The sequence below is a fragment of the Zalophus californianus genome, chromosome 10 (genome assembly GCF_009762305.2).
Source record: "Zalophus californianus isolate mZalCal1 chromosome 10, mZalCal1.pri.v2, whole genome shotgun sequence".
NCBI classification, from domain to species: Eukaryota; Metazoa; Chordata; class Mammalia; order Carnivora; family Otariidae; genus Zalophus; species Zalophus californianus.
Genome location: NC_045604.1, coordinates 25,393,503 through 25,417,364, shown reverse-complemented (window position 1 = coordinate 25,417,364; position 23,862 = coordinate 25,393,503). Strand labels below are relative to the sequence as shown.

General features: G+C 49.9%; 1 protein-coding gene and 1 long non-coding RNA gene across 8 annotated transcripts in view; one reads left to right on the top strand and one right to left on the bottom strand.

Annotated features, from left to right (window-relative positions):
* The window catches only part of LOC113932479, a 26,872-nt gene extending 3,042 nt beyond the window's left edge, over positions 1 to 23,830 (bottom strand). The window contains exons 1-4 of one of the 5 annotated variants that reach the window (XR_003523082.1): positions 23,692 to 23,830; positions 20,815 to 20,983; positions 19,450 to 19,606; positions 173 to 410 (exon numbers count right to left, since the gene is read on the bottom strand). This is a non-coding gene — a long non-coding RNA (uncharacterized LOC113932479). Of the gene's footprint in view, positions 1 to 172; positions 411 to 19,449; positions 19,607 to 20,814; positions 20,984 to 22,232; positions 22,302 to 22,488; positions 22,773 to 23,691 lie in introns of those variants that run through there. The other 4 variants (XR_003523083.2, XR_003523084.1, XR_003523085.1 and 1 more) reach the window with 4 other exon arrangements.
* The window catches only part of MFSD4A (major facilitator superfamily domain containing 4A), a 29,483-nt gene continuing 29,181 nt past the window's right edge, over positions 23,561 to 23,862 (top strand). For all 3 annotated transcript variants that reach the window (XM_027611690.1, XM_027611688.1, XM_027611689.2), the window contains exon 1: positions 23,561 to 23,862. In XM_027611690.1, coding sequence (XP_027467491.1) covers positions 23,633 to 23,862 — 230 coding nt within the window. In that variant the 5' untranslated portion in view covers positions 23,561 to 23,632.

Below are 23,862 nucleotides of genomic sequence, written 5' to 3'. Positions count from 1 at the left end.
CAAGACTACCTTGGCCTTTCAAGAGCAGGGAGTGACTCTGGGGTGCGGTAATGAACAAACCCAGGATTCCTTCTTAGGACCTCTAGGAGCCGATGAGTGGGAGCATTGCCTTGGGAAGAGGAGATGGGCCCAGGGGTTCAGGGCAGGACCATTTCCTGCCGTGGGCACCTACCTTGAGAGGTTATCCTCAGCCACCTCTGATTGTGCACCTCTGGCCAAGAGTTCCGCTTGGTAATGGAGTTGACTGCCCAGCTTCACCCTACGAGGCAGTGGGGAAGGCTGGGGTGGACGAGCAATGGAGCAGTGCAGTGTGGAGGTCAACAGCCTGGCTGCCTCCATTTGGATGCTGCTCCATCACTTCTTGTTGTGGGACCACATCACATGGCTGCTCTGGGCCTCAGTTTCCCCATCTGTAAAATAGGCTGATCGTAGGATTAATGTGGAGATGAATGAGTTAACACACGGAAAGCACTCAGAATGTAGTGGCCACATAGAAAGCTCCACATAAGTGCTGCGTAAGTGTTAGCCTTGTTATCTGTCTCCCAGAATGGCGACAGGCAACCTCATTCTTCTGTTTTCACTGAGACTGCTGTGACCAGAGGCCAGAGGTTTCCCACTAGAGGGAGGAAGGGTTGTGTGGGGGCACAGGAATGAATAAAACCCCTTCTGTCTTTGGGGAACACCTGTCCTCCCAAACTGCCATCAGAATTTGAGAACTGCCATGTCCCTCATCCTAACACATCCCTGTGTTAAGCAAAGTGCTGTAAGCTTAACACACTACCTAAATTTAAAAAATACTTTAACAGACAGTTATTAAAAATCTCCTTGGCCCAAGCAAGTCTGTGAAACACTAAAGATTTGGAAATAAGTAAAGTGCTCTCTCCTCAAGGAACTCCCATCTGGTCAGGGAAAGATAAGCCAATTGCATAAACTACAATAATGGCTTCGAAGTGGGCTTGGTTATCCGCACCTCACATATGCCCCTGTGATAAGCCCAGAGGCCTTGCCCCTGTCAGCCTCCCGGCCCTCCCCTTCCTCAGCCTCTGCGGTACCTGTGAGTTTTGCAAGCCTCATAAAGTGAGTGGCACCTGCACCCTCAGTTCAGTTCGTGGTGGTGAATAAAAATGAATTAACATAAAAATGAAACCCCTGATATATCAGGAAACTGCTGGAATCCCCTCTTCCCCAGTTCTTCCTTCCCTTCCCAGCAGCAGGGAGCCCCCCCACCCCATGCTACCCCTGCCTTGAGCTCAGACTTCCTTAGGCTTAAGTGCCCATTTACAGTCACAGGGTAAAGCCAGTCTTGTTTCTAGGTGTTTCCAGACCCTACTCCCTCCGCCCCCGCCCCCAGGATGCTCAGAGGAACGTGGCCCCGGGTGCAGAGGGGGTCCAACAAGCCATCAACTGTCTACTGTCATCTCCCCCGCAAGGTTCCCAAGCCCTTTGTACCCCGGCTCTGGGCCTCCCAAGGGCAAGGTTCCCAAGCCCTTTGTATCCCTTTGTACCCCAGCTCTGACCCTCCTTCTCGGGCTTGTGTCTGACCATCCATGGCATGCTCTGCACTCTTGCTGCTGGGCCAAGGACCCACCTTGCCCTGAGGCGCTTCCTCCCTCAAGCCTTTGCACCCCCAGAGTCCATCTGTCCGTGTTCCCTCTGTCTGGACTTCTTCCACCTCCTCAGCAGCTCCCGCTCGGTCAGACTCACTGGGCCTTGGGCAGGTGGCTTCCCCTTGCTGGGACTCAGTGTCCCAGTCCTTATCATGAAGGGGGGCCCCAGATGCCCTGGAGCATCCTCCCTGCTCCAGATTCTACACTGACCTGTTTTCACTTTAGTGTTTTGTAAGAGTCATTTCCCTCTCTCCTCCTTTCAAGCTTGCCTCAAACTCTCCTCTTCCAGGAAGCCTTCCTTATTCAACTCCTTGAACACTTTTTATGTGCTCAGTTCTGGTGGCACCTGGTTGGGCTACACCCATGCTGATGCAAGGACTTAGGGGCTTTCAGTCCTTCATAAGCCCCATCGCCCAAAAGCTCACCCAAATATACACAACCTGAGTAAAAACGGAGCTTAGTATGGAAATGTGACTTCTAGGTAAGTCCTCCAACACCCCCCATCTCCAACCAGTCCTACCCCCAAGCCCAATTATCTAGAAAGTCTAACAGCCTGTAATCTTTTTTTTTTTTTAAGACTTTAGTCATTTGAGAGAAAGAAAGCATGCATGAGAGGGGAGGGGCAGAGGGAGAGGGAGAAGCAGACTCCCCACTGAGCAGGGAGACTGGGGCTCGATTCCAGGACCCTGGGATCATGACCTGAGCCGAAGACAGACGCTTAACGGACTGAGCCACCCAACCACCCCTCACAGCCTGTATTCAGTACTCAGGTTCCCAACGTCTGTCAGGTCTCTTCCCAGGGTTCAGATCCTCAACTCCCCGGGTGGTCTTCAGTGTGATCTCCCCCAGGTGTGCCAGCCCACTCCAGCTGCTTTGTTAAGGTCATGACACCAGTTGGTGACCAAGTAATCCCTTGGCAACGATGGTGGCACTTTCACGCCCAGAAGCCCATTTTGCTCTGACAACATCCTGTGAGGTAGACAGGGCAGCAGGATGACCCCATTCCATGGATGAGGAAACTGAGACCCTAGAGGTTTAACACCTTGCACACGGTTATTTAAATGACAAAGTAAGGCCTCTCACCAGGTACGCCTACCTGCCTCACTGCCCTCTAAACTGCTTTTTTTGCCAGCCAGGATTTTAATTCATTCCAGCGTGGAGCTCTTGAGACCTTGGCCCCTAGCCCTGGCAAGAGAGCCAGAATAAGCAGATTTGACCTCTAATCTGACTCGCCCAGCTGGTTCAGAATGCAGCCACTCCTCACCTTCCCTCGTCCACAGCTGCTCTGGGCCCCCTCTCTGCACCCCTCCTTCTCCTCCTCCGGCCCTCCCACTAGCTCTGGGAGCCCTGGGGTGGGCGTGGGGTGGGGTCCCAGGAGGATGTGAGCCTAAGGACAGGCGGGATGTTTTCCCTACTCCACATTGTTCTGCCTGTGCCCATTGTGTGGGCTGAGAGCTGGACGTCACCAAGTTGCCTGGCAGGCTTTCAGCAGAGCTGGGGAATATTTCCGGAGGGAACTGACCCGTTAGGAATGACTGAAGCTTGTCAAAAGCCTTGGTATTTCTTTGGATCAGCCAGACTGGGGCAGCCGAGGCAAGGAAGACTAGATGACTCCCTGCTCCTGGCCCACCTGCCGTTTGCCAAGAGGGCCTTGTCCCACAGAGTGAGGGGTTTGGGAATGTCAAGTGGCGGGGAAACGGGGCGGGGTGGGGGGTAGAGGTGGACACAGAGGGCTTGCAGGGAGGGGGAGCCACATTGAATGGCTGTTTTGTTTACATCACCTGGCTCCAACTTGGAGTTCCCACACCTGAGGATGGGAACCCATCTAGACAACTTTGAAAAGCCTCATTGAGCTCACCCCACAGGAAATGCAAGGTTAGAAATGTGTTAAAGCAGCTCAGGGTTTGGATGAGTAATGCTGGGTGTCCACTCCCAGGGAAGGCATTTATTAATGCATCCTTCTCTCTACCTCAGGGCTGGGTGTGCTCCAGAGGGGACCCGGTGCTGGCAGCTGTGTATCCGTGTCCCCTCACGGTTTGAGCTAATCCTCACAGCAAGACCAATGGGCAGGGGCGCCTGGGTGGCTCAGTTGTTAAGCGTCTGCCTTCGGCTCAGGTCATGGTCCCGGAATCCTGGGATCGAGCCCCGCATCGAGCCCCGCATCGGGCTCCCTGCTCCGCAGGAAGCCTGCTTCTCCCTCTCCCTCTGCCGGCTGCTCTCCCTGCTTGTGTTCTCTCGCTCTATCAAATAAATACATAAAATCTTAAAAAAAAAAAAAAAACAATGGCAGGCATAGTAACCCACTTTTCATAGATGAGGAAATGGAGTCTCGCAAAAGTTAAGGAATTAGTTCCAACCCCCTCCCCCAACACACACACACAGAGCTATTTCTTGGCAGAGGTCAGATTTGAACCCATGTCTGTGATACTGTGAAATCCACGTTCTATAGCAGGATTTCTCATTCACATGCCTAAGAATTGGCTGGGGAGGGGCGCCTGGGTGGCTCAGATGGTTAAGCGTCTGCCTTCTGCTCAGGTCATGATCCCAGGGTCCTGGGATCGAGCCCCACATCAGGTTCCTGGCTCAGCAAGGAGCCTGCTTCTCCCTCTCCCTCTGCCTCTCTCCCGGCTCATTCTATCTCTCCCTCTCTCTCTCTCTCTCTGTATCTCTGTGTCTCAAATGAATAAATAAAATCTTAAAAAAAAAAAAGAATTGGCTGGGGTGCTCGCTAAGAATGCAGAGTTCTGGGCCCTGTCCCCACGCTACCCCCCTCCCACCGTCCCCCATTCTCATTCAATAAAGCAGGGTTGGGTGGCAGGAATCTGCGTCTTTGCCAAATAACACAGGTGATTCTGAAGTGGTTGGGCCATAGGTTGAGAAACACTGCCTTGGGGTCTGGGCTCCATTCTATGACTTTAGCCAAAGGGAGCCCCAACCTGGTCTGGAAACATGGGTGCAGTGGTAGGCCCCTGCCAAGACCTCAAGGGGTGCTGTCTCACCTCACACGTCCCTTGCCTGACCAGGGAAACCCGGGAGAGGCAGCCTGGAACATAAGAAGACAACCAAACTGCAGCCTAGAAAAGTCTCCCATTACCCACAAGACGAACCCGCGTGACAGACTCAGGGATAAAGGGGTCCTCGTTCAACCCCAGGGTGTTTGTGGACCCCTGCCATGGATAAAAGCTTGGCACAGACACCTGGGAGATCCTGGATGGCAAGGGGTACAGGTTGCTCAGAGCTGGGTGCAAGCAGGAACTTCCTGCTTTAGAATTATTTGGGGTTTGGGGATGCCTGGGTAGCTCAGTCTGTTAAGCTGCTGCCTTCCGCTCAGGTCATGATCCTGGGATCCCAGGGTCCTGGAATGGAGTCCCACAACCGGCTCCCTGCTCGGCAGGGAGCCTGCTTCTCTGTCTGCAGCTCCCCCTGCTTGTGCGCTTTCTCTCTCTCTCTCTGACAAGTAAGTAAATAAAATCTTAATTTAAAAAAAAAAGGAATTATTTGGGCTTTGCTAAGAATTCAGAGTCCCGAGCCCCAACACAGATCTCCATAGTCAGAAGCTGTGGGGGGTAAACTCTAGGGATCTGCATCTAAAACACACTCCCCAGGCAATTCTGAAGCAAATAGAGGTTTGGGAAGCTGTGCTTAGAGTGTCTGGAAGGCAAGGAACTGCTGAGGCACGGGGACCCCAGGAAGGCCCCAAAGCTACAGCCTGGGCTGGAAACCCCGGGCTGCAGCTGTGGGTGAGCAGAAGAAGTATCACACTCGGTGTGTGCAATTCTGGGTTTGAATCCTGGGCAAGTGATAACCTCCCCGAGCTCAAGTCCTCACAGGCCAGATGAGGTTCATCTAGACCACCTCCCCACGTTGCTGTGACGACCCGGGGAGCATGCTGTGGGCACTGAATGGGCAGCAGCAGGTGTGTGGTGGAAGAAGCTTATTCTAGGTTTTTAGGCGATGCCAACAGAAGGCTCCTGGCAGCATCCAGTATCCAGCAGGCACAGACCCACTTCATTCCATTGGAGAGCCAAGAGCTGGATTGGGTGCGGGGGTTTGGAATTCAGACCTGTGACTCTGGACTCCGAGGGAGTGGCCTGGGGCATCCTGGGAGGGTCAGGGCTCAGGCTGTGGCCCACAGGACTCCGAAGCCCCACTCAGGCCTGGAGGGCCGTTGCCACCACTCCACTCCCCTGTCCGTCTCTCCACTCCCCTGTCCATCCATTCTCAAGTCCCTTCACTCCACTTCAGGAGGTCATACCAAAAGCATGGGCTCTGAGGGTCAGCTTGAGCCCTTCCCCATTCTACCCTCACTGTTCCTCATCTTGTTTCCCTGCTGTTGTCCCCGCTGAGCTGGGGGCCCTCACTGCTCCCCCTCTCCTCCCCACCACCCTCAGGCAACTCCAAGGACCCTCTCCTCTCTTCCTTGACCCTCACACCCTCTTTAGAGGCTCCTTTCCCCACCCACCCCGCAAGAAACTCAGGGGCCATCCTCAGGCCCGTAGCCAGCTCCTTCCTGGGGAAGGATCTACTAAGCCAATTCATAGCCAGGAGGTGAACTAGGCATACCCAGGCCCTCCCCGGGAATATGTGCACTTCACAAGAAGCTGCAAATAAGAGGCACAGTCAGCCTGGAGGAGGGCCTCTCCCCTGGCAGTTTAGCCTTGTGGTTAGAGGCACAGGCTCTGGAGCTGGAGAGTTCAAATCCTGGCTAGACCATCCACTAGCCAAGTGACCTGGGCCACCTGCTTTGCCTCTCCATGTCTCAGTTTCCTTGTGTGCAAAACAGAGACGTCATCAATGTACCCATTTCCTTAATTCAGGGAAAGCACTCAGAACACATCGGGCACATACTAAGGTCTAGGTAAACGTTAGCCAGTAGTGCTTATTAATGGAAGGATTTCGAACACCGGGCTTCATAGGTGACTGCCCACATCTGCCCAGGGCCATGTGCCTGCCACATCCAGCCTTAGCCCTGGTGCTGTTGTCAGAGGGTTGTGCTGCAAAGGATGCCAGTGTCCAGGCTCTCAGGCTGGGACTGATCCTCTCCGGCAATCTCCTTGGGAATAAGGGTGAGAGCGACAGTGGCTGGATAAGGGGCGAGTCTGTAAGAGTATCCCTTAAGCCAGGGCATAAATGGAGAGGAAAAGAACTTGACCTCCACCCTCTGCCATTTCCTTTAAGTTCAGCTCCCCTGTGAACCAGGGGCGGAGTTTGGTGTGAGAGATGCTGGGCACGGGGACTGTTGGTGAATCACGGGTCTATGCATTCTGGGAAACTGGGAACGAGCGGGATTCTCCGGCAGCAGGTTTCTTCTGCATGAATCTGCAAAATGGCAAGAAGACTCAAGTCCTCCAGGCAAGGAGATGGGCAGTGGGGCCCTGCTCTGGTCACTCCTCCTGCTCCCATCTCCTCCCCTCTGGCCAGTGTCCCTCCAGGAAGGGGCGGGCAGGAAGACTGGAAGGTTCCTGGAGTGGGCAAGTCTCTGCCCCAAATGTCACCTCCTCTCCCAGCCCCACTTTCTCCAAGGACATGAGAAAAGGGCCTCCCCTGCCTCCTGCAGACCCGTCATCCTGGGAGAGCCCTTTCTTCTCACATGGGACCACCGCGGCTTGGTCCAGGACCCACCGTTGGCATGGAAGCTGCGGCCCTATCTGAGAATGCGGCTCACGAGGAGGGGACCTCGGACTGCAGCCAGATCGGGCAGAACACCGAGTTCACACCCCAGAAACTCTGATACACAGAAAGGAGACACCAAAGTGAAGGGGGGGGGGACCGCAGCCAACAGTACCTCTCTTAGCACCTCCGTGGTGCTGAAGGTTGAAGGAGCCGTGAGGGAGTAGCTGTGAGGCCCTGAACTTCCCTGGCCCTCCCGGTGAGCCAGGGGCTGGGCTACACCTGGAAGCACGGTGACTCATAAGACAAAGGCCACACACGTGAAGAATGCAGTGCAGAGGGAGACAGTGGGTTTCGGGGCACAGAGGAGGGCGCCCCCGATTCTATCTGGGAGGGGGGACATTTGAGCTGGACAGACTGGGTCACGTTACTGAAGGACAGGGGAGAACAGCCAAGGGGCCTTGCTCAGGGGTCATAGATCCTGGGTGGGGGGATGGGGAGCAATAGAGGAGTACGGAAATGCAGGCAGGGGCCTCGACAGGCCTCTAGAAAGGGACTGAGCTTTATCCTGCAAACAGTGCGGTGGAGGAACGTACATGACTTTGTCCTGATTATTGGAAGCCGTACATCTTTATCATAAAAAAACTGGAGAAAAAATAGCAAAAGGAGAAAGAAGAAAATTAAAATCATTCGGATGCCAACTACCCAGAAATAACCACTGTTAACATTTTGATGTTTTCCCTGCAGATTCTTTTTTATAAAGAGAATTTTAAAAAGAGGATATGTATGATAAATATAATACGTAACATACAGGCATATTAATTATAGCGAAATGCATAGTTCATATTAAAAAACTATGTTATATTAGAACATCTTCTGAATTCAGAGACTATAGATTAACATACAAGTTGTTTTATAATAATTTATTTTTTTAAAGATTATTTATTTCTTATTTGACAGAGAGCACAAGCAGGGGGAGAAGCAGACTTCCCACTGAGCAGGGAGCCCGACGTGGGGCTCGATCCCAGGACCCTGGGATCATGACCTGAGCCAAAGGCAGATGCTTAACCAACTGAGCCACCCAGGTGCCCCATTTTATAATTTAGTATAATATGTATGCTTTTTACTTTTAATTTTTTTGGTTTCTTTAAAGGTTTTACTTTTAAGTCATGTCTACACCCAACACAGGGCCAGACCTCATGACCATGAGATCAAGGGCCACATGCTCCACCAAAACAGAGCCAGCCAGGTGCCCCTATGTGTGCTTTTAAAAAAACTAAATTGAGGGGCGCCTGGGTGGCTCAGTCGTTAAGCGTCTGCCTTCGGCTCAGGTCATGGTCCCGGGGTCCTGGGATCGAGCCCCGCATCGGGCTCCCTGCTCGGCGGGAAGCCTGCTTCTCCCTCTCCCACTCCCCCTGCTTGTGTTCCTGCTCTCGCTGTGTCTCTTTCTGTCAAATAAATAAAATCTTTAAAAAAAAAAAAACTAAATTGAGATTATACAAAGGGGGAGTTTTAAATTTTATTTATTTATTTTTAATAGATAACACATCCACGTGCTCCATAATTCAAATGGCCCAAGAGCGCATATAGTGAAAATGTCCCTTTTACCCCAGCCCCCCCGGGTGGCTCCCCTCCTTGGAGTCAGTGAATGTTGTAAACTTCCAGGGACTTTATGCACAGACAGGATAAGCACATCTTACCTTCTCCCCCCGTTACACAAATGTTACACAAGTGTTAGGCACTCACTCTGCATCCCCCAGCTTTTACTGAATATATTTTGATACTATTTCCTATCAATATATAAAGAGGCTTCTCATTTTTTATGACTATGTAATATTCCATGATATGGATGTATCTAATTTCTGCCTCTACTCAGTCATTCGGGTGGCCCGCAATCTTCTGCCTACATAAACAGTGCTGCAATAAATGACTCTGGACACGCGTCATTTTGCATAAGAACTATCTCGGGATAACCTCCTAGAAGTGCGATGATGATGACCATGATGATGATGGGATCACAGGTCAGGGGTCAGGTACAGTCATAAGTGTTGATGGCTGATGCCAAATAGCCCTCTGCAGAGGTGACACCAATTGCTTTAAAATGTCCCTCTTTGGGGGCGCCTGGGTGGCTCAGTCGTTAAGCGTCTGCCTTCGGCTCAGGTCATGATCATGATCCCAGGGTCCTGGGATCCGAGCCCCGCATCGGGCTCCCTGCTCCGCGGGAGGCCTGCCTCTCCCTCTCCCACTCCCCCTGCCTGTGTTCCCTCCCTCGCTGTGTCTCTCTCTCTCTTAAAATAAGTAAATAAAATCTTTTTTAAAAAAAATGTCCCTCTTTGGATGTAAGTGAGGGATGAAAGCAGGTGTGAACTTGGAAGGCAAGAAGGCTGGACCTGCTGCAGGCAGGGGGGCAGGAAGGGCGCGGTCCGGGAGGCTCTGCCGTCGAGCGGGAGAAACCCACCCGGGAGTAAACCATGGGTCAGAACCGCCCAACAAAGACGGTGGAGGGAGCTGGAGCTGCGGCTCCGACCCACGTTGCGGACAGCGGCCTGAGTGGGCATTCGGAAGTGCGTGTGAGGAGGTCTCCGATGGGTCGGCGGGGTGACGGGGTGATGGGGTGTGTGGGGAAGCCCCATCTGACTTAAAGGAACAAGTAAGATAAAAACAGCCCAAACAGGAGGAAGGGGCCCCTCAGATTTTAGGAACCTCCAGCTCCCAAAGTGTCGAGATATTTATGATGAGCGTGAAACTGAATTTGGTTCATGCTCCTGTGTTCTGGCAAACAGAAACACAGACACATTAAGAAGGAATTGATGGGGCACCTGGCCAGCTCAGTCAGTGGAGCATGAGACTCTTGATCTCAGGGTCGAGGGTTCGAGCCCCATATTGGGCATAGAGACTACTTTTTAAAAAAATAAATAAAAACAAAACCAAAAGAAAGAGGGAATTGAAGATACCCATTTCAAGACAGACTACTGGCCACACGTTTGTCATCCCTCCGGTGACCCCCACTAAACTGACAATAAAGCAATGAAGAAAAGTACATTCTCCTAATGAAGAAGAGAACAGGAGGGAGGCCAGCGCTGATGAACATTTTCGGTGAGTATACAGCGGTGGACATGGAGAAGAGCGGTCCCTGATGAAGGGGGAGGACAGAGTGGGAGGCGGCTGGGAAGGCCCCACATCATCCCAGCAGAACCACAGCGGGGCTCAGGCCTCAGAGAGACCACAGGGTTGGACTGCGTAGAGGAGCCTGGAGATGCAGCTGTGGCAAAAGAAGGAATGGCCAACAGCGCAGGGACAGCAGATCCCGCAACACATGGGGCAGCCCGGGATCCATCCCCCGTTGGAAGGTTCAGCGACCCCAAAGAAGGGGCTTGCACCTCCATTACTTGGAGTTCCCCCACCCCTTGTGACCCAGGCTCCCTTCCCAAAGGAAATGAAGTCTGCCAACTGACCAGTCCAGCCTCACTCTTAGATATGGAAAGACAAACACCGTCAGACATTTGACAAAAGCTTCTGGTGTGAAAAGGAAACAAAGGTAAGTACATAGTGGCAGGGACGATGCTCCACAAGAAAGGGAAGTAACTTCAGACACAGAAGACACAAGAAAACTTTCCATAACTGATAGGTATTTCCAGGGAGATTTAAGGGGGTGTTGTATCACCAGACAAGGACAGGATGCTATGAAAGAAGCAACCAGAAAATAGTACGAGTGGGGTGCCTAGGTGGTGCAGCTGGTTAAGTGTCTGACTCTTGATTTCGGCGCAGGTCATGATCTCAGGGTCATGAGATCAAGCCCCGCATCCAGCTCTGTGCTGGGTGTGGATTCTGCTTGAGGTTCCCTCTCTCCCTCTCCTTCTGCCCCTTCCACTTCCTCCCCTCCCCCTCACATTCTCTCTCTTTCTCTAAAAAAAAGAAAGAAAGAAAGAAAGAAAGAAAGAAAGAAAGAAAGAAAGAAAGAAAGAAAGAAAGAAAGAAAGAAGAAGAAAGAAAGAAAGAAAGAAAATAGTATGAGCAACCAGAAATTAAAGATAGGATTATAGAAATAAATATTTCAGTAAAAGGCGTTGGAAGGTAGAGAATTAGAGAATCATTACGATAAAAGTCTATCCAGAAAAAAAAAGTACAAAGAAAATGTAAGGGAAGAAATTCTCAAATAAGAAAACAAAATAATTCCCCAAAGCCAAAGAGCAGAATTTTCAAATGCAAAGGGGACACCAGGAATCACAAGTGAATGAGAGACCCACACATAAGCACTGTCATGGTGGGCTTTTTTTTTTTTTTAAGATTTTATTTATTTATTTGATGGACAGAGAGACAGCGAGAGAGGGAACACAAGCAGGGGGAGAGGGAGAGGGAGAAGCAGGCTCCTTGTTGAGCAGGGAGCCCGATGTGAGGCTCGATCCCAGGACCCTGGGATCATGACCTGAGCCGAACGCAGACGCTTAACGACTGAGCCACCCAGGCGCCCCCATGGTGAACTTTTAACATAGCAATGGTAGACACAAGATCCTGAAAGTTTCCCTAGAAGGGAAAAATTTACCTCTAAAAATATAAGAATCAGGGGCACCTGGCTGGCTCAGTAGGTGGAGCATGCGACTCTTGATCTTGGGATTGTGAGTTCGAGCCCCACGTTGGGTGTAGGGATTACTTAAAAATAAAATCTTAAAACAAACCATAGAGACTCTTAATCCCAGGAAACAAACTGAGGGTTGCTGGAGTGGTGGGGGGTGGGAGGGATGGGGTGGCTGGGTGATGGACACTGGGGAGGGTATGTGCTATGGTGAGCGCTGTGAAGTGTGTAAGACTGATGAATCACAGACCCGTACCTCTGAAACAAATAATACATAAATGTTAATTTAAAAAATGTAAAAAAGAATAAAATAAAATAAAATCTTAAAAAAAAGAAGAAGAAGAATCAGGCTGGCCTCAGGATTCCCATTAGCTAAGGCTAAACAATGCCTTTGACATTGTGTGAAAAAAGCAATTTTTATTTTATTTTTTTAAAAAGACTTTTTATTTATTTATTCCAGAGAGAGAGTGAGAGAGTATGAGCAGGGGGAGGGGCAGGCAGAGGGAGAGAGAGAAGCAGGCTTCCTGCTGAGCAGGGAGCCCACAGGGGGATGGGCTTGATCCCAGGACTCTGGAATCGTGACCTGAGCCGAAGGCAGACACTTAACCTACTGAGCCAACAAGGTGCCCTGAAAAAAGCAATTTTTAATGAGACGTCTATATCCATCCAAATTACGATTCAAGTGTGAGGGCAGAGCCATGACACTTTCAGAAATGAAGGACTCAGAAAATCCAGGTACCCTAAGCCCCCTCTTAAGAAATTACTTGAAGATGGAGTGTGGGGAAAATGATGGCGTGAACAAGAAAAAGAGGGGGAGGGACGGAGGGAAGGCGGGAGGGAGGGGCAAACAGCGGGACCAGGCCAGGGCAGCCGTGAAAGGAAGAAGTCCCAGGGGGACAGCTATGTGACAGAAAAGCAACTCACTAAAGGGCACTTGCCTGGCTCATCAGAAAAGCATGCGATTCTTGATCTCAGGGTTGTGAGTTCAAGCCCCACGTTGGGCATAAAGATTACAAAATAAATAAATAAACAACAAAAAAAGCAACTTGTCCAAATTAGAGCATAAGAGAGAGGAACCCGTGTGTGGGGTCCTTGGGGAAAAGGGGGACCTCGTAAACCAACTACTCAATAGGCTGAAAAGTTGGAAGACAAACTTGAAATGATAATGTCAAGCGAAGAGAAGAAGAGAGGCACTCAAACTCTAGGATAAACTAAAACAAATAAAAGGAAAGGTAATTATAAGACATCGCTGGCTCGGCCACAAACAATTTTTACATTGTCACAAATGTAAGTGATTTATTGGACTTCAACTTTTAGAACCAACCTATAGGCAAAGCCTGAAGACCTAATTGTGGCTGGAAAGCTAGAACATCATGTTAGCAACCTTGAGCATTTCAAGGAAATATTCAGAAGACAGAAGTTGGGAAGGAGAGCCCAAGGGAAAGGTAGGAGTGAGGGTAGGCTTAGCCTACAAAATAGTGCGTCCAAACTAGCAAGAGCTGCCGGGATGAGAAATAAAGATATGAATATGTTACCTGAAACAACAAACATGATCAACAGATTTATTTTCATCTTATTGAGAGGAAACTGACGAAAAGCAGCTCTCTTAACCATCTTGGGGGGAGGGTGGGAGAAGGGCTGTATGGATGATGTATGTGAACTAAATCGCCAGCCTCCCCGGTTAAACCAATAGAGGATGTCTAAAATGGAGAAATCCAGAAACAGCAGCGTAAGCATATTATTTAGAGACCTGGAAGTCACTCCCAGAATAACAGAGGTAGAAGTGGTTGCCTCTGAGGAGGGAGACTAGGGGAGAGAAGGAATGAGGGAGGGCTGTTCACCATGGGCTCCTCTGTTCAACCTTAGTTTTAACCGAGTGCAGGAAGTACTCGGATATAAACATTTAATTGTATCACAAGGTAGACAAGAAGGGCAGGCGGTGGGAGCTCATGCACCTTCACGTGAGAGCTGGAGGCCAGATTCAAAGGAGTTAGACACCCGAGTCATGAAATACCTTGCAGGTAGGACCGAAAAGCAACCAGGATAAACGATGAGGACATTGGAGATGAGAGAATGTTCTGATTTTTGCAAAGACACAGAAGGTATTTCTGGAAACAACGGACCAAACGGCTCAATATAGAATCCTGGCAAAATCCTAGCACAGATTATTAAACAGATGGCTTGGGAGTGTTTTGGGATTTATTTATTTATTTATAGTCCGCCTTGTTCCAGAAAGAAGGACTTGTAGAGGCTTACAGAGAGGCGTACAGTACAAGATAAAAAATAATTTTCTGTGAGAAAAGATTCTCAAAAAGTTAACCATAGAGTTGCTATGTGACCCAGCCAATCCACCGTGGGTATATGCCTGAGAGAACTGAAGCACGTTCACATGAAAACTTGTGCATGAATTCAGCATTATTCATGATAGCCAAAAAGTGGAAACCCAAATGTCCATCGACAGATGAACGGAAAAGCAAAATGTGGTACATCCATAGGATGAAATTTCTTGTTCAGCTATAAAAAGGGGTGAAGTACTGAGGTGTGTCACAACATGGAGGAACCTTGGAAACGTGCTAAATGAAGGAAGCCAGACCTAAAAGGCCACATATGACATGATTCCATGTCTATGAATTGTCCAGAATAAGGAAATCTATAAGGAAAGAAGGTGGACAGTGGTTGCCAAAGGTTGAGAAGAGGGGGAAGGGGACGTGACTACTCATGGGGATAGAGTTTCTTGTAGGGGTGATGAAAATGTTCTGGAATTAGGTAGTGGTGATGATCACACAATCTTGTGAATATACTAAAAACTGCAGACTCATACGCTCTGTTTTTTTTTAAATTAATTTATTTAACTAATCTTCTACATCCAACGTGGGGCTCGAACTCACAACCCCGAGATCAAGAGTCACGTGCTCTTGTAACTGAGCCAGCCGGGCGCCTCTGAATCATACACTTTAAAAGAATGAATCTTATGGTATTGGGATTATATCTCAACTAAACAAGGGAGGGATGAGTAAAGGAGAGTAAAAGGACAGAAAATAAAGAGGAACCAAGTCAGCATGAGACACATATACTATATAATTCTGTACAGGTGATAAAGGTGGACCCTGACTTTGGCCATGAGCTTTCCAGCAGTTTCTATCAGCTTGGAAAGAGTGCTAATTAAATGATTCCCAGCATCCACAAGATAAAAAAGAACTGGATGTTCAGGAGAATCATAGCTTTTCTTGGTACTGATGCCCAACAGGAACCTCTCCTGTGCATCTTCCTATAGGGGTCCATTGGCAACAACATCCGCACCATAACTGCAGTCACATGTCGTAGGGTCACTCAAACTAGGCATAAAGCCCCAACAGAATTCACTAAGGGCACTTTAATGCGGGGCCTAAATGGTATGCCAGCGTATGCGAGCAATTCTCCGGGAGTAAAATGTAGATTCTCTGGAGCCGTGGTTTCCAACCTTGGCTGTACATTAGAAAACCCTGGGGAGCTTTTGCAAAACACCGATACAGGACTCCATCAACCAGAGAGTCGGACTTTCTTTAGCTTCCAGGTGATTCTAATATATAGCCTGGTCTGAGAATTACTAATAGATGAATTGTACATCCCTCATGAAATCCTCCATGAATATTAATTCTTGCCTCAGACTTTATTTGTAAGTTCAAGCTTCTAGCAATGAAATATTAAATTCATGTACTAATATTTCCTGAATGTCTGCTGTGAACTAGGCAGGTGCTGTGCCGTGCGCCTGAGACAGAAGGATTAATGTGTGACCCAGTCTCTAACCTCAGGGCGCTGACAGCCGATCTGCATTAAGGACACTCCAGCTGGTGATCACAAGGAAGTGTGGTAAGTGGAGATGGAGGGAACACAGGCAGGCACCTCGGGTAGCGATGGGGGAGGGGGGGCTCCCGGCAGGATGAATAGCTCACCTGAGCTCTGAATGAAAGGTTAATTAGGAGGGTGGAGAACGGTGCATTGTGTTCAATATTTTTCTCAATGAGTTGGATGACGATTAGTAACCATCCATTAGGAATGTGAGGGGCCGTCCTTAATCTGGGACAGCTGGAAAAATGGCCCTTCGGCGGCATGGCTGACCTGGGATCCAAAGTGTGCTGGCAGGGAAGAGAAACCCAAATGGAAATTACATGCTCAGGGTAGGGGAAGGCAACTAAGAAGTGTAGGCGGCGCCGAACTCAGTGTTCTACCGGAGGCTCAAGTGTGCTCTCATTTCTTCCCACCACAACACTGTATGGATGTGATATTTTGCGGTTGAAGAGAATTGGGCTGACAGTGTTGAGCCCTGAATTGACAGTCAAGTGTGGGACCAGAACCTAGTGCTGGTCTGTCCCGCTCCTGATTCCACATTCCTCCCGTTATTCCACATATACCAAGTCCTATACTGCATAGGACTTCAATAAATCAACTGTGCCTAGACAAGACAAGAAGACTTAGTTCAATAGCAGTTCCAGGGGGCGGGGTGGGGGGGGGGAGTGCCGGGGAGGGACGCCTGGGTGGCTCAGTCAGTTAAGCGTCCGCCTTCGGCTCAGGTCATGATCCCAAGGTCCTGGGATCGAGCCCCACATCGGGCTCCCCGCTCAGCAGAGAGCCTGCTTCTCTCTCTCCAGCTCCACCTGCTTGTGCACTCTCTCTGACAAATAAATAAATAAAATCTTAAAAAAAAAAAAAAATAGCAGTTCCTGGGGGAAAATGTCACCAGCTATAAGACTGTGCACAAGTCTTGGGTGTGTAAGTAGGAGTTGAATGTGAGAGGCAGATGGTGTCATGGGGAGGATCCAGACTTTGGAGTGGGCTCAAAATTCAGCTTCGATACTTTCTGTGTGACTTTGGGCAAGTTACTCTGCCTTCTTGAGCCACAGTTTCCTCATCCATAAAAAAAGGATAACAATGCCTACCTCATAGGATCATTGTGAAGATTAAAGATAATGTAGGTACAGACAAGTAGAAGATATTTATAATACGTGTAACTGAGAAAAGACTCATATCTAGAATATAACAAAAACTCCTACATAATTTTTCTAAGGACAACCCAATGTTAAAAGTAGGCAGAAGACTTGGGGCGCCTGGGTGGCTCAGTTGGTTAAGTGACTGACTCTTGATTTCAGCTCACATCATGATCTCAGGGCCATGGGATCAACCCCACGTGGGGCTCTGCGCTGGGCATGGAGCCTGCTTAAGATTCTCTCTCTCCCCCTCTCCTTTTGACCCTCCCTCCCCCCATGCTCTCTCACTCTCTCTCTAAAATAAATACATAAATCTTAAAAAAAAAAGTAGATAGAAAACTTGAAAGGGCATTTCACAAGTGTGCAGGTGGCCAATAAGTACATAAAAAAATAATGAACAGTATCTGTTATTAGAGAAATGCAGATGAAAACCCCTAAGAAACTAGTGTCCTCCCAACATGAAAGTTAAAATGAATGTGACTGGTGACAAGGATGTGGAGCAACTGGAACTCTGGAGGAGTGTATGCTGGTACAATCTCTTTGGATAACTGTTTGACAACATCTCCTAAAGCTAAACCAATCCTATGGCCTCGCAACTTCACTTCTGGGCATATCCTCAATAGAATGAATGCTTACGTCCCCCAAAAGACAAATACATGAATGTCCACAGCAGCCTTATTTATAATAGCTCCAAATTGGAAATGACCTGAATGTCGATCAATAGCAGATGGGATAAATAAATTGTGTGTGTATAAATTTGTCTGCAATAAAATTGCATGCAAATAAATTGTGTGTGTGTGTGTGTATGGTGGAATACTGCATAGCAATGAAGAATAATGAACTTATGTTCTCACAGACAGAATATTGAACAAGCACACTACCATTTCCGGGGTGGGTGCTGGAAATATTCTGTATCTTGATCTGGGTGGTGGTCACCTGGGTATGTACACATATAAAAATTCAATTTGTTCATTTAAGATTTGTGCATTTTAATCTATGTAAGTTTAACCTCAATAAAAAAAAGTAAACAAGGGGTGCCTGGCTGACTCAGTTGGTAGAGCGTGTGACTCTTGATCTCAGGGTCGTGAGTTCGAGCTCCATGTTGGGCATAGAACTTTAAAAAATACAAACAAAAGGTTATTGTAGGTCATGTGCTTAGCACAGAGTGGGCACTCAATAAATAGCTGTCAAAGTTTCTAGAAAAGAGGAGGCAGCGAACCCATTGCATTCGGTGCTGCTTAGACCACTGGGGAGCACTGAGTGTAGTGCTGGGAGACCCCATTTTTATGAAGGTCACTAACAATCAGAGCATGACATGGATGGAGAAAAGCATGGCAAGGGGTCTGGAATACACGGCCAATGAAGGATGGCTGAAGGAAGCGGAGAGGATGTTGCTGGGGACAATGAAACTTGTCAAGGAAGAAGATGAAGAATGTCTTCAAATAGTGAATGGCTCTCTGTAGAATGGGAATTAGACTTTTCCTTTGTGGCTCTAAAGCAGTCATTTGCAAACTGTGGCTGCAGCTCAGTACCCTGGAGGGCTTACCAAAGATTATTGAGCCGCACCCCCAGAATTTCTGATCCAGCAGGTCTGGGGCAGAACTGAGAATCTGTGTTTCTTTTATTTTCTTTTTAAGATTTTATTTTTAAGTAATTTCGCACCCAACATAGGGCTCTAACTTATAACCCCGAGATCAAGAGTCACATGCTCTACTGACTGAGTCAGCCAGGCACCCCTAGAGAATCTTTCTTTCTTTCTTTTTAGAGAGAGTGCAGGCAGGAGTGAGGGGTGGGGGAGGGGCAGAGGGAGAGGGAGAGAGAGAAAATCTTAAGCAGGCTCCACACTCAGCACAAAGTCTGACGCAGGGCTCGATTTCATGACTCTGAGATCATGACCTGAGCCTAGATCATGACCCGAGTCAAACTCAAGCGTCGGAGGCGCCCCGAGAATCTTCGTTTCTAACAAGTTCCCGGGACATCCTGATGTTGCTGGTCCAGGGACATACTTTGCTAGCCACCGTACTAGTGTATAAACCAGGAGAGCAATTTGTGCTGTTGTTGTGAAGAAGGAGGAGGAGAATTTATGGAGAACCTGGTATACCAGCTCCTGTATTACACCCTGTCTATGTTTTCTCACAGTAAGGGAGGTATTATTCTCCCCATTTTATTTTTATTTTAAGTAAGCTCTATTCCCCACGTTGGGCTTGAATTCATGACCCCGAGATCAAGAGTCTCATACTCTAGCGACTGGGCCAGTCAGGTGCCCCTATTCTCCCCATTTTAGAGAGGAGGAAACCAAGGCTCAGTTTTGCACACATCTCACAGCTTGACTCCAAGCCCAGGCATGCTGAAGGTGAGGCTGAGTGGCTCCCTGGGCAGTGCTGTAAATGGGATTCGGTTTCTGAGGGAAAGGATAATTTCAGAGGGTCCTTCCAACCCTCACAGTTAGACTAGCTTCAGCTAGCACTGTTAAACACTAACACGTATTCAGCACCAGCTAAGTGCCAGGTATTATGCGGTATTCTCTCCAGGATGCACGTGGCCACTGGCCTCACTCTTAAGATGCTTCTGGGCCATCTCACTTGCTCCTGTCTCTCCGGTCCCCCTTGGCACCTGCAGTAACCACCCCCCACCCACGCAGGCTGTTAACTCAGTTCATCCAGATAGTTGGCGAAGGAGAATTTTGTACACATACCCATCTCCGCTGTTGGCATTCATGTGGGGTAGGGTGGCCAGGTCATGTGGGTACAGTCCTTGGCACCAAGCTGTCTGCCATTCACCCCATGCTGACCTCAGACCGAGCCTGCCAATCCACCCTGCACACTCTGGCCAGGAAGGCGATGATGAAGGGGCTGTGAAGATAAAACCCAGAGGTAGGGGAGGGACGGCCTCATTCCCCAGAATGGCCAGAGGAACTGCAGATGTGCTTCATGACCTTGAACTGGAGACTTCTTCTACTGTTTCTGCCTGGCTTCCTCAAAGTCTGAGAAGCAGAGACCAGAGGGACCTGGGGACCCAAAGCAGGCCCACGGTCACTGAGAGGATTCTGCCAAACGTGAAATCAGGCCCAAGTCCAGGTGAGCCCCTCTAGGCTGTGATCATCCAAACTTTTTTGTGTCCATGTTTTAATATTGAAGGTTTTCAATTCTAACAGAAACAGGAATGAGGAGAAAGTGTACCCGTGGTTCTGTGCACTAAGGAGTTTGGGCAGCTCGGATGCATACGTAGAAGGGTGGTGGCAAGGTTACTCGGCTCTTACTTCACTCACTGTTAGATCTTGTTTGCTTTCTCAAGTGTTTCCAGGATGTAAGCCACCCATCGATGGTCCAAGACGGGCCATTTATGGATTTCTCATCACTTCCAGGTGTAAGCAGGAGTCAGTAGGGTGCAAACAGCCCTCAGCAAGGAGCCACTCCTGGCACTCAGTGAAGAACCAAGCCCATGGCCCTTCCTTGGAGGAGAGGCAGTACACAGATGATTAGCAATGATTTCGGATGGGGTTTCAAGGAGGGACCCTAGCAAGGTCAGGGAACACTTCCCAGAGGAGGCGACCCTTGAGACAAATAAACAGATTTCAGGCAGCAAGAGCCTGAGGACCCTTCTTCACTCCCACAGATCTTCCCTGCCAATCTAGTCCGTCTTTCCTTATTTTCAGGTCTCCCCACTGCTTTCCAGAGCTAGTGAGGGACAGGGATAATTTCCTTCCAATGTACACAGAAGGAAATCTGAGAGTGGCTAAAGGACCATCCAAGGTTTTGTCATTAAAACTGAAGAATGACCACAGGGTGCCCAGCGAGGGCTAGACATTTGGATACTCGACACAGAAGAAATAGAGGACAGCCTCTATTTCCTTGGGGAACTTGTTATCATTGGGAGATAAGATATGTACATGAAAAACCAAAAATAATTATAAAGGCAATGTGCAAATAATTCAGCGCCCAGCTATTTATCCAGGACTTGCTATCTGCAAGGTATTCTGTGAGGCACCTGGATGGGTGTGGGGAGAGTTGGTAACTATAATATAATATGGTAAATATAGTCCCAGCCCTTAAGAACTCACCATTTAACCGACTGCGGGGGAGGCAGGGTGGCAGGAAGAGGAAGCTGGCCGTCCCTGGATATAACAGCTGACACTGAGGATTGTAGGGGGCAAGGAGTGGATCAGGGGTTTGCTGGTATTTGGGGGTTGGATAGGATTTTTCCAGAAAAGTTTCCTGAAGGTGATGATACTGGAAAAAATAGAGGAGACAAAGAAGAGTAGGAGAGAACAAACGAAACCTTTTCCCATACTCATCCTTCCACACCCAGTCCAGTAAAGAAGCCTTCCCAGGCAAAATGAGATGTTCCCCCCTACAGGCTCTCAAAGCATCCCCATGACAGAAAGAACCTCATTGCTGCACTTGTTTCCCTGCCTGCTTGACCCAGCATGCCAGAAAGCAAGGAAGAAAGGAAGGAAGGAAGGCTTTGACTCTAAGGAGGCTGGGTATTGTGTTCACAGTAGAGGGTCTCACTTTGTTTTTGTTTACTTATTTTTACTTTCCACTCATTTATCAAACCATAACTTGCTTACGTTATAAGACACAAATCCTAAGCGTACATGTTTGTATGTAAATGAATTTTTACATATGTTTATAGCTGTGTTACCACCACCCAGATCAAGCTATAGAATGCTTCTAGCACCCCAGACACTGTGGGATGCCTCACTGTACCAGGGTCACTGCCAGTGTGGCTGGAGGAGCTGAACCAGTAGGGTGATGTATCTAGGGAGTACCATCTAAGGAAATCATGAAAGAATTTCAGGCGTTTGGGCTGAAGAAGCCAAGTGCTGGGCAAGGTCATGTGCGTGAAGGACTAACATGCCCAGAGCAATCAGCCTTGTCCTGTGGGTGGCTGTAGGGAGCCACAGGGAGGGGCATTCCAGTTGAGCTCGAAACCCTTCCTTACAACTGGAGCTGACTCACATGGGAATCAAACCCACAGGAAATGATAGGTAAGGTCCCCAACAGTAAGAGGTGTCAGTCAAGAACAGGACTGACAGGGGCGCCTGGGTGGCTCGGTCGTTAAGCGTCTGCCTTCGGCTCAGGTCATGATCCCGGGGTCCTGGGATCGAGCCCCATATCGGGCTCCCTGCTCTGTGGGAAGCCTGCTTCTCCCTCTCCCACTCCCTCTGCTTGTGTTCCCTCTCTCCCTGTGTCTCTGTCAAATAAATAAATAAAATCTTAAAAAAAAAAGAACAGGACTGACAAGCATTTATCAGCAATGATGGGGCAGGAATAGGGGACTCGAGTTGGAGATTGTTCCTTCCAACTTTGAGCTTCTATGGTTGTAAAAGTCTGTAAGATTGGCAGAGAGGATCCAATCAAACGCTTGTCGTTACGAATTATTTTTGTTTTTGTTTTCCAGAAGATAACTTGTTACTGAATCACAAGTACTCTGTAGACTCACCATTACCACCATTGAATAAGTAATTGTTATTACCTCCCAACCCACTAAGCCAGAGAGACCTTGCGGCTCTGCTCCCAGGTGCCCAGAATCTAGAGGGGATGGAGCAGATGCATCCAGTACCTGCAAGAGAAGTTGGTTACCTGTCCTCTGCCGAGTTGTCATGAGAGCACCCACCCTCCTACCTCCTCAGCCCCTTCAGCTCTGGTCCCCCTAGAGGGCCACTGGCCATGATGTCATGGCTCCTGCCACTGCTAGAACACCTGAGCAGAGGTGACCCTCTGGAACTTACTGTTCAGCCTCCAGGGACCAATGCAGGAGCCCTGGCTCCCTCCGAAGCTGGGCCACACAGGACTCACCAGGTCCACAGTCACCCGGGCGGAGGGACAGGCTGTGCGAGCCGCAGGCTCCTCCAAGAACTACCAGTCTGGAGACTAAACCTCTCACCCCGCAACCCCACCCGGTTTTTTCCAGGAAAAAAAAAAAAAGGAATTTTCCTCAGAACTCTTTTTTACCCCCTTAGAGAACTGTTTCGGGGAATTCCTTCTGGGATTCCTCCAGATCGCTGCCCTTTCCTTCCCGCCGCCTCCTCCCTCCTCCCCACCAGGAAGGAGGAGAGAGATGGAGTCTACATCTTCCTCCTTCCTACACCTGTCCAGCGCTCAGATGAGACGCGGCAGGTGAAGACCAGCTCTCAGGCGGAGCTTAGCGTAAAGATGGGATGTTTCTAAGGTTTTCTGTCTAAAGTGCTTACCCTCTTGAGGTTCTAACGAAAGCCATGAATACTCTCCCAAGGGAAAAAAAAAAACTATGTAGGTGATTTTGTCTTCTGTTCCGAGGGAAGAAGGGGGCGCTGTCAGACCCTCGAAGTCCATCTGTGAAGCCCCTAAGTGCAGGGGGCTGTTCTCTGGGATTCCTCCACCTAAAGCCCAGGCCAGGTTGGATCTGGGGGGAAACCGGAGCTCCCCGAGCCTACGCGAAGCGCTGGAAGATCCCGCCCTCCAGCCTGTGTGAGCATCCAGGGCGTCTCGGGCTCAGTTCGCCCAGCTCTGCAATGGGGGCTCAGGCCCCGCCGCCCCCGGGGGGCCGTGCTAGGACGCCGGTGGGACGGGCAGCTGGAGAGGGGGTGGGAGCCGAGAGCGGCAGGCGGTCGGTCTCCCGCAGCCGGGGAGGGTGAGCGTGGGTTCGGGAAGCAGGGGGAGGCCGGCGCCCTGCCCGCACCAGGAGGGCGCGGGCCCCGACGCGGTGCCCGCGGGCCGCCGACGCGCCACAGCCGCTCCCCGGGCCCGAGGGCGGGGCCCCTCGCCGGGCCGCCCCTCCCCGCCCCTCCCTCCCGGCCGCCGGCCTCCCCGGGCCCGGTTGGCCCTCCCGCGGGCGGCGCGGCACTCGGGCACCGGCGCGCGGAGCCAGCCGCCGCCAGCCCGCCAGCCGGGGCCATGGGCTGCGACGGCCGCGTGTCCGGGCTGCTCCGCCGCAACCTGCAGCCCACGCTCACCTACTGGAGCGTCTTCTTCAGCTTCGGCCTGTGCATCGCCTTCCTGGGGCCCACGCTGCTGGACCTGCGCTGCCAGACGCACAGCTCGCTGCCCCAGATCTCCTGGGTCTTCTTCTCGCAGCAGCTCTGCCTCCTGCTGGGCAGCGCCCTCGGGGGCGTCTTCAAGAGGAC